Source organism: Aplysia californica, unplaced genomic scaffold (assembly GCF_000002075.1).
Source record: "Aplysia californica isolate F4 #8 unplaced genomic scaffold, AplCal3.0 scaffold00040, whole genome shotgun sequence".
Classification (NCBI taxonomy): Eukaryota; Metazoa; Mollusca; class Gastropoda; order Aplysiida; family Aplysiidae; genus Aplysia; species Aplysia californica.
The window spans coordinates 2241987-2252422 of NW_004797310.1; the positions used below are offsets into that span (position 1 = coordinate 2241987).

A 10436-nucleotide genomic window follows, 5' to 3' on the forward strand; every position below is an offset into this window, starting at 1 on the left:
ACTTTTTTCTCGTGAGCAACCGACTTACTCAAGTCGAAAATAATTTTCGATCAGAATCTCATTTCCTTATCGAGATCTCTTTATAACAAAACGTAAATACGTAGTGAATATTTTCTCTTTCAGATTACACTTAAATAACCATCTCTACTCTACTTTTCTGTCTCGGATGTTAGTCAATAGCATACATATTACATGTATTTCTTATGTACTAGAGAAATTGCATTGCTTTCTTCAAGGTGAGCCTACATTTGAAGACAATTAATGTTTTGTTTATCCTCTGACAAGCGAGGTAGAAATTAGCTGTCTCGTAAATAAGCTAAGCTATACCTAATCTCAACTGACCATCAATGATTTATTTATAGAGGCACCAGCCATCTATGTCCAGGGGCTGTTTTAGCCCTAATCTCAAATGTGTCAATGTTAATCATTTTGATTATGATCTGCGGACGTCAGTGGTGTAGCCTTTAGGCTTTTCTCCGTCACACAAAAAACACCTGAGTTTGACTCCCTTGTGCGAAGAATTTTAGTCGAGTATTTCTATATTTCCGCTGAGCCGTTGTGTATCCCTCTCAGCCCAGGTTGGCCAAGACAGAATGGGTCGAAGTCCACCTTCAAAACGATCTCAATCGAGTCAATATGGGCGCAAAATACCTAGGTAAAAGATATGATTTTTTAAAAACCTATATAAAACACATTTTTAAAAATCCTAACTCTTTTCACAATCGTAGTTTCATAATTACTATCCCCCTTCACTTTCTCATTTCTTTTCATTTCCCCTCAAGGCTGGATCTGGTCAACTACCCCCCTAGCAACGCTCGGCAGAGTTGTGGACGTTCCAACAGCGCTGGTCCACCAGACAGCCGGCAGACAGCTCTCACTGCCGCCACTTTGCAATCCCAGAACCGCCCCTTTTCCTCACGACACGCCCACTCCACACGCCCCCTCTCATCGAGACACACCCACACCTCCATGACAGCCAACGTAGAGCTAGCGCGCATGCCCCGGTCTGCAGACAGCGCAGGGGTCAACATCCGGTTTGCGGGGCAAGGGGAAGTAATTCTTACGAGTTCTTCGAAGGAGAAGAGGGCAGGAGCAGTGACCTCTCGGTAAATCTGGCAAAAGTGCTCGACTGACTCCACAAGCTGGTTCTTTGTTCTGTCCAAGATGCTAGTTAATCGCAACCTTTGAATTACAAAGTTCTTTCTGGCATCTTTGGCGATTTTGAATTACTAAGACCAAGAGGTCAGAAACCAAATATGCTGTCTGACCTATCAAAATCGTAAGATTATTCGGAGGCGTTACCAAGACATTCAAAGCATTGCATTCGAAAAAACTTGACGTGTTGTGAACCCAACATTTTTTACATCACATTTGTCAAAACTTGGTACCGAGCAGATAGAACTTTATAATTCTAAGATAGCGAAATCGCAAACAAACGATAGAAACTCCCCATTCTTGAAACGACCCAAGAGTGTAGTTTATGTTATGCTCTGCTGGTATGCGTACTGCTTCTGATGACAATGGTCCAGGTCTCTCGTCAGACCAGCAATGCGTGCCAGAAAATGCTGGCTATAGTCTATAACGTTCCCTGTACGAGGAAGGAATCGCCATTCTGTACCCTGCTGTGATATCTCACTTTGATAAATAATATTATGTTGATTGTACCGATAGAAGTATTTGTACAAATAGATGAGATGCTGTTACGTTCACTCAAACAACGTTTCGCTTTTTTCTTTGCCAAATCTAGTCATTGTTTACTTGTGTGTATGTGTGTGTGTGTGCGCGCGCGCGTGTGTGTGTTTGTTTGTGTTTGTGTATGTGTGTGTGTGTGTGTGTGTGTGTGTTTATGTGTGTGTAATAATAACAATATTAATAATGATAATAATATACTGCATTTATATAACGCTCTATCCTATTCAAGTATAAAATCAGGGAGAAGTTTCTAAACACAATGGCAACAGTGCCATCACCTCATGTGGATTAGAATTCCATGCACTTCCAAAAGAAGGAAATGGATATTGTAAATGCTCAAAATGCGGCATTTTTTTTCTACCAGAATTGGTCTCGTCGGTCACAGAAGAGGCCACATGCCATAATAACCTTTATTTATTCTAATGTTTCTAATTTGCTCAAGAAATATTTTCTCCTATGGAAGTAATGGTAATCGTCAGACATTGATGAAAACGAACTATCATACTTCCTACAGCTGAATTCAGCCACTGGACTTGTCAGCTGCTTCTCCCTTTCCCAAGACTGTTATAATTATTACTGTTAAGACAAAACCATCTGTTCATGTACTCATCAGAAAAAGGAAGTGTTATTATCTCTATAACAAGGGTATTTTTTTACAAACGTAGGTGTTTTTATTAAGCCGTTATCGACACAATTTAGATAATTTATGAGGCCCAGACTGAGAGGTATACAACATCCAAGCACAAAGATCGAGGCCGCCGATTAATTTTTCTTTCCCCTTTTGGAAATAGAACTCAGGTCTCCTGCATACGACAGCGAAGCACCTAAACGATACACCACAGACGCCCGTTATTACAAGCATGATCAATTCTGAAAAATAAGAGAAGTCAAAAAATAGTTAAAAAGTGGAGATGCCGGGGTTCGAACCCGGGGCCTTTCACATGCAAAGCGAACGCTCTACCGCTGAGCTACATCCCCACACATCTAAACACAGAAAACCTATGCCTAAATCTTTAATCGTTTGCTCCATGTTAAAGTATAATCCTCCCCCCCCCCCCCAACACTTTTCTGTTGCTACCACCCCTTACTTTTCCCTCCTCTTCTCTCTCCCTTTTATTTACTTTCTGGATCCGAATCTGTCGCACGTGCGGCTGTTTTATCCGTAAGTCGATATGTGAAGAGTCCAAGTCCTACCTCCATGTCAAATCGTTTTAACAGAGAGCAGACATATTGCTAAATCTGGAGGCCTGATCATGAAACCTCTATAAAACTCACATTTTTAACGATGGCTTAAATACTCCACATTTCAAACTACGACGATTGTGACCTCTTTATTACAGCACCAGAACGCGGTATTGTACTTTTCACATTACTGTTAACGACCAAAAAAACCCACATCTGCTACACACACCATTTCTGCAACAGCTGGTCTGAAATTCTTGTGAAACTGAAATAGGTCATTATTTACTTCACTTAAATGGGGCCTATTACAATTAAAGCGAACGCTTTACCCTTGAGCTGGTCTAATACCTAGTGACAATAATAAGTGGAAAAGTTTGTTCAATCTCTGACTATTGATATCCAATGTGGCAAACTTGCCAGAATTGGTCTCATCGGCCACAATAGAAGCCACGGGTCATTTAACATTTAATTCTTCTGAAACGTGTACTTCTATTTCTATTGAGAAATATAGTGTTCTCCGCTGCGGATGTAATGGTCAACGTCAGACACTGATAGGAGAACTGTTGTTGTTGTTGTTGTTGTTGTTGTTGTTGTTCTTCTTCTTCTTCTTCTTCTTCTTCTTCTTCTTCTTCTTCTTCTTCTTCTTTTTCTTCTTCTTCTGAATATTCTAAACATGTCTGATTTTAGAGGATTTGACTAGGTTGCACAAATGTTAGATTAGTTATTGATACACGAGGTACATTTGACACTTCTGGACAAGTGTTTTTTTCATATAATTACAAAAGATACCATTTTGTGCAACCTAATCAAATCCTCTAACATCAGACATGTTTGATTGTTCTGGTCACCTTTTGGGACGTGTAACACATATAAAGAAAACAACCAATTCTATAACAATCTTTTGTTCTGTTCGTGCATGAATGTATTAGACCCTAATTGACTTCCGAGCTCAATTTGATGAAGAAACGTAGAGGCCAAAGTGATATTTCGTGGTGCACACTTGCCGCCCCCATAAATCGACACGATCCGATTCAATTTTGCTTAATAAATATGCAGATGGGCATCCGGCCTTTAACTCCTTATCTCCGTCCAGCCGCTCCCAGCGTCTCGCGGTCAGAACAATGTGGCGGTGAACTGCTGGCAGCTGTGGCAGCTCGGGCATTCTTTACGACGACTTTGACGTCAAATGTGAGACAGCGTGGTGGAATCAGGCTCTGGTCAACTTTTGGGCATATTGAGTTATTGATATCATCTTAAAGCTTGTTCAATTGTCTTGCTTTCAATGAAAAAATTATCCATCCATCTTCAATAGAAGTGGAGGTATTTTGTATTGAAGGAGGTCGGGGGTGACCTGATTTAAAAAGTAAAATTAGCGAGAAAATGGCCGTCAAAGCTTGGTAAATTTCAAAGCTGGGGAGTCCATGGAAACTGTAAATTTATATTTTTGTACTTTAAATCAACGTTTTCGGTGAAATCTTCAAAGGAATGTGTTTGTAAATGGACATAAAAGGTGTTGAGCCAAAAAATAACAATTTGATTAAAAAAATTGCAAAGCAGGGAGAAAACTGCTGTTTTCTTCGATTTCATTATTTTGACGAGAGCTTGATTCCACAACGTTGCCTCACATGTTATTTCTTGGCAATTGCCGAAACAGGTCTCTTTTATCGGGATTTCATTCCATAGATGAAGAACTAATTTAAAAAATAACAACAACATATTATATAATATGTATATATATACAAATAATAATATGATGACATAATAAGTTCCCTTGAATTGATGTAATGACCGATTTAGTGGTGTATAGTATGTCAATGTTAGATTTTGCTCCGAAAGACAGCCCCGAAATAGTGGATTTTTCCCTATTGGAGATAAAGAGTTAAGATTTTTACAAAGCTGACATCGGACGGTGACATCTGGAGACATACTATCACCTCAGAGGCACGTGTGAATGACCTTGGGTCCCGCTCCGACTTTTCCAATATTTTCTTTCAGCTTTTTCAGCTTAACATTGTTCTTTTTCTGTTGTTTTACACGTGCAGGGTGCTTGCCTATCTATCCTCCTCTGGGCTCCTTCTGGTAGGAAAGATCTACACCTACCCTTCTCCGACAAAGGCAAAAAAATCTCGAAGGTTCCATGTGTAAGTTGTGCACGTTAAAGATCACTTGGTGGTCCAAAATCGATAAGAGTAGGCTTCGCCCGCTACTCGGGCAAAATTCAAAATTTCCTACCGATTGAAAATATTAGGTTTCTCTCGCGCGCTCATATGACAATATGCAGTTACGTAAAACATTTACCCCCACAAAAAAGACAAAAAAGGAGGCCAGGGGGCAACGGGTCGAAGCCTGCTTCAGTCCACTTAGACGCAGAAGAAGATGAATTGCTACGAAATCCATAACTTTTAGATATATTTGGCAACGACTGTATAAAGTAAAGCAATTACGTCTTTTTATATCGAGGACTAGCCTTGCTCCCCTTCTATAGAGACGGTATAAATTCAAATAGTTTTTTTTTTCTTTAAGCAGTGTCCAAGGCGACATTCATTCTTTTTTTCCTAAGGTTCAGATGCATTTATCGCCTGTGACGTTTGTTTCATCAACATTGAACCTGACCCCCCCCCTCCCCTCCCCAAGGACAGGGCTCCTGACTGAAGTAAACTGTTGTCTTTAGGCCATTCCAAAAGTTCGGATATTAACGTGTTCTTATGCACTGAAGAATTATAAATGGGCTAATATATCAATGTCGTGCTCATACTGTGCCAGAAAAACAAAGGGGAAACTGCTGCTTTTTCTTCCCTCATCCTTACTATCGTCATTTTCCCTCTACTTCTTTTGTATGATTGTCACTCTCTTGTGAACTGCTATTTCCGGGGTGCCTTGATAGTCGAAGCAGACTTTGTGCTGATGAGGCTAAAGAGGTGAGCAGAGTAAGCCTAAGTCCACTTTTGGACTTTTCTGTTGACATCCACCCCTTGGCGCTCATATTATGACCTTATGCAGTTGCGAGCGCCGTAAACCCTTGCTATACATGAATGAACCTGTCTCAAAAGCGAGTTCTGACTTGCGTTTGGAAATACCCAATTTTTGTCAGACAGAGCGTCATGCTGTCTCCAAACGCGTTTTGTTGTTATGGTAAGTTATAGTAAATGTTTTGCATCCTATGCAGAGATTGAGGGAGGCTCAGTTGCAGGATACGGCGATTTAGTTTGCCTCCAAAATTGTTAACATCTGATTTTAGTTTCATAAAAATCTCAGATAAACTGTTTATTGTTGTTGTAGTTGATGTTGTTGTGGCTGTTTTTGTCGTCGTCGTCGTCGTAGTCATGGTCGTTGTTGTTGTTGTTGTTGTTGTTGTTGTTGTTGTTGTTGTTGTTGTTGTTGTTGTCGATTTTAGTGCCGGTCAAATGACATATCCGAATACTGGTGCTATATCCAGAAGAGGTTTTAATTATCCCCGAACTGAGAAATACGATGTATTAGAGCTATCGTAATTTAAAATGTGATTAAAAGTGTGATGGGTTTTTTTAAACGTAATTTCATGTTCACGTCTTCTTGTTTGAAATATTTGCTCTCTGTTAAAAACGATTTGACCTTGTATGCAAGCGGTATTTCACATACGACAGCTGTGGCCATTGTTACGCGAGGTCAATAAAAGGTGAGAGAGAGAGAGAGAGAGAGAGAGAGAGAGAGAGAGAGAGAGAGAGAGAGAAGGGGGGAGGAGGGAGGGGAAGTAGGGGACAGTTAACAACAAGATGAAGTTAAGGAGAAAAGATCTAAGAATTTACGATCAGTTTGTAGATGTGTGGGGATGTAGCTCAGCGGTAGAGCGTTCGCTTTGCATGTGAAAGGCCCCGGGTTCGAACCCCGGCATCTCCAACTTTTTTGTCTGATATGAGCATTACCAAACAATACTTCTCTTAACAATCATGTTGTGGTGAGCTGACAGGTGAGAATACAATAACCCAAAGGCAGTAAACATTAATATTGTGTGAACTTTTTACCGAGATAAAACTTTGCAACTGTAACGTCCATACTGCACAGATCTGAGTCCTATTCCCGAGTTGGGAGAACATTTGTATCGAGCATCTCGGGTCTTATTGCTGGGATATTGTATCCTTCTTAGCCAGGGTTGGCCCTCACAGGCAGGGTTGGAAGCCCACCTCCTATATAGTGATCTAGGATTTTTGTCGATGAAGGCGTAAAAACGCCTTCTTTTTCGTTTTCTTCTTCGGGTGTCGGGTTTGGAGCAGCATTGACGATCATGGTATCCCACTCCGTTCTGTTGCCTGTTTTCTTAATCAGCTCGGTTTTTCTCTTTGTGTTATTTGTTGCAAAGTTGTTCGGGCCATCTGTGTATGTTGTTCTTTGTCTTCCTTTACTTTTCTTTCCCTCTATCTTTCCATACAGCGACAGATTTTCTTGTCCATTTGATCTATTTATGTCACAAAAGAATTTCAGTTGTCTTTTTCTGATGGCTCTGATTATAGATCTTTCATAACCTACCACGCAAAGACGCCTACATTTTTTTTTCAAAGGTATCTGGGCGCCAGTGGCGATGAGATTAGAAAACGGGAAGGGTAAGGGCTGAAGGCTAACATGACCAGATGGGGCAAAGTGTTCTGAGATCGATCAGGACGTAGTGATAAAATAAAGACTTAAAATCAGTTTTGCTGTTTCTAGTGTGTGGGGATGTAGCTCAGCGGTAGAGCGTTCGCTTTGCATGTGAAAGGCCCCGGGTTCGAACCCCGGCATCTCCAACTTTTTTGTTTGATCAAAGGACAAACGGATGGAAACACACTTTTAAGACTCAGTGAGACGAGAAGCACTATGAGTAAGTTCTACTGCAGATAGAAGACAGAGTCACTATGGTGCCACTGTCATTATAATTTGTTTCTGTTGAACTTTCTCACTGGTTCTCTTTTGTTTACTTTGAGCCGATTAATAATAATAATAGTAAATGACATTTAGATAGCGACCCCCATTAGAGTACACAGGCTCTGAGCGCTTTAGAATAAAGTACAACGTACAACAGTAAACTAAAACGTTGTGTTCCTGTGGATGGACAGTTTGTCGCTCAAAATAACGACGGAGACAACAAAGAAAGCAAAGTCAAAACACTATGAAAAACATTGCTGGTGCCTTCTAGTCTGTGTTAGTTTTTCATAAAGTAAAACGTTTTCTATGCATGGCATAATATTAACTCTTTAGGGACGCATCGGACATATTTGTCTGACAAGAAACGGAACAAAGGCAATGTTGAAGCTCATATTGAACCTACGTACACAAACCAGAAACGCTAAATTGAACAGTTCATAGTATACATGTTTTAAAGAAACTTTTAACAGGCTCTAAAAAAAGAAAATATATTGAGAAAATATGTATGGATGATGAAGTTAGGCTTTTTCAGACTTTGGAATGACCATAATATGCGTCTTCAATGAGTTAACCACTTTACTGCCAGACCTGAGTTATGAAGCAGGTCTAAGAGTAAAAGCACATTCCTTTGTTTGACAAATCCCAGTTTATTAGACATAAGAATTCATTGAAGGCGACTTTTTTATTTGAAGTAAGTGGTTTGGTCACGTCGCTGTCCCCTCTCAGCCGCCGACACTCTCAACCCCACAATGTTAGCGACAGTGAGCTGATCTCGTGGAGACCTTTGTGTTTACAAAACACTGTCCTTCCCTTCACACTCTTAAAATATATTTTTTACAATTTTAAAATTTCTCTCAGCCACTCAAGGTTGGTGGAAAAGTTACAGAAAAAACGAATTACCTTCTTTTAGAGATTAAACTAAGAACATCTGGACGTGCAGAAATAAGTCCTGTAAGTGAAAAGAAAACCAGAACATTACATAGAGTTGGGAAGATTGAATTGTATCAACAAGCGCCGATGATTATAATATTGCAAAGTATGTAGTACTGGAATTAAACTCATAAGATAAAGCATGGCGTATGCAAATGTACAAAACCCATAAAATTAACAATTGTGGTCATTTTTAATGTTAAAGTATTGTAATTAACTTCGCATCTTTGCAAGTGCATACTTTATATTGTCCACTATTGAGGCACAGCAGCGCACCCCCAACCCCTAACCCCTTGGATTTACTTGGATCCAGAGCTAGAATCATAGCAGGCGGCACATGTCCATAGCTGCTCATCTCTCCTTTCCAGCGTCCACCTCAGGGTCTTCCTGCTAATTGTCTCCATGAGGAGCTGGTTTGAGACACGCCTGACCACTCCTCGGAGCAAACTTTTTTTCGCTGTGCCCCACACAGTTGGGTAGGTTGTAAAGGGAGTGGTGTATGGGTGGGGTGAATGCTGATGGGTATAAGGTGGGGTATGAGGGGAGCAGGTTCAGAAAAGGACCTTCAATTGCTTCTAGATACTGTTGTAACAGAGAGTGAACGTAAAGGATTAACGTTGAATGTAAAGAAAACAGAATGCATTGTAATATTTTTTTAAACTAGAAAATCCTAGTTGTAATCTCATTACCAAAGGTGAAAAGATCAAACAAGTTCAACAGTTTAAACATCTAGGATATAATGTGATAACATCTGATGCCAAATTTTGTTCTACAGAAATAAAACGAAGAATTACAATGGCTAAGGCTAGTTTAAGTAAAATGAGCCCAGTCCTGAAAAATAAAAACATCTCAATGACCACCAAAATTAAAGTTCTGAAATGCTTTGTATGGTCAACCTTCTATATGGCTGTGAATGCTGGACAATCACTAAAGACAGTGAAAATAAAATAGAAGCAACAAATATGTGGTTTCTTGAGAGACTGCTAAGAGTATCGTGGAGGGAAAAGAAATCAAATGAGGTAGTGCTTGATGAAGCCCACGTGGGACGCTCAATGTTAAAAACAATCAGGAAACGACAAATGCAGTTTTTGGGACACCCGAATAGACATAAGGGTCTTGAACATCTAGCTCTCACTGGCAAAATTGAAGGCAAACGAGGCAGGGGTAGGCCTAGAAAAATCTACTTGGGGAACCTAAACAAATGGGTAACAGGGGAAAAAAGGGTTATATCACCATCTTCATCATTTCCCCACCCTTCCATAGACACAAAATGACATCAAGCCACATAGAATAGGGTGCTTTTTTAAATCATATATGTATGTAACAAAGGGAATTCGCTTCTACTTTTGGTCCAACCAGAGAGCCCGAGAAATTCTCGGGCCGGGCAGTGAACGGGTTAGTATAGACTTCGAAAGTAGGTTTTAATCTCTCGTCTTACATTTTTGAAAATTGCTTTTCGGAAGATGCCCACAAAATCTGTATGATACGTGATATATAAAATCATCTTTAATATTTACTGCAAGTGACATTTTCAAATAAATTAGTATAAAAAGACCAAATAAAACGGATTAAGAAAACTGAAGCCACTACTGAAATGAAGAGAAAACTAGAAGGGGGAGGAGCTGAAAGCTAACACCACCAGATGGGACAAAGTGTTCTGAGATCGATTAGAACAAAGCTATCAAATACAGACTTAAAATCAGGCTTACTATTTCACGTGTGAGGGGATGTAGCTCAGCGGTAGAGCGTTCGCTTTG

The 10436-nt window shown here is 40.0% G+C and overlaps 1 protein-coding gene and 3 non-coding genes across 4 annotated transcripts in view; 3 read left to right on the top strand and 1 right to left on the bottom strand.

Moving 5' to 3' along the window:
- LOC101851245 overlaps window positions 1–1718 on the top strand; it is a gene marked incomplete in the record, with an annotated part of 22028 nt that extends 20310 nt beyond the window's left edge. The window contains 1 exon segment of the mRNA XM_005092106.3: window positions 783–1718. Within this exon segment, the coding sequence (XP_005092163.2) occupies window positions 783–1110 (328 nt within the window).
- Window positions 1719–2598: 880 nt separating this feature from the next.
- On the bottom strand, window positions 2599–2670 carry TRNAA-UGC. The gene has a single exon. It is a non-coding gene; the product is annotated as a tRNA-Ala (tRNA).
- Window positions 2671–6678: 4008 nt separating this feature from the next.
- Window positions 6679–6750, top strand: TRNAA-UGC. The gene has a single exon. It is a non-coding gene; the product is annotated as a tRNA-Ala (tRNA).
- Window positions 6751–7559: 809 nt separating this feature from the next.
- Window positions 7560–7631, top strand: TRNAA-UGC. The gene has a single exon. It is a non-coding gene; the product is annotated as a tRNA-Ala (tRNA).
- Window positions 7632–10436: the final 2805 nt, after the last annotated feature.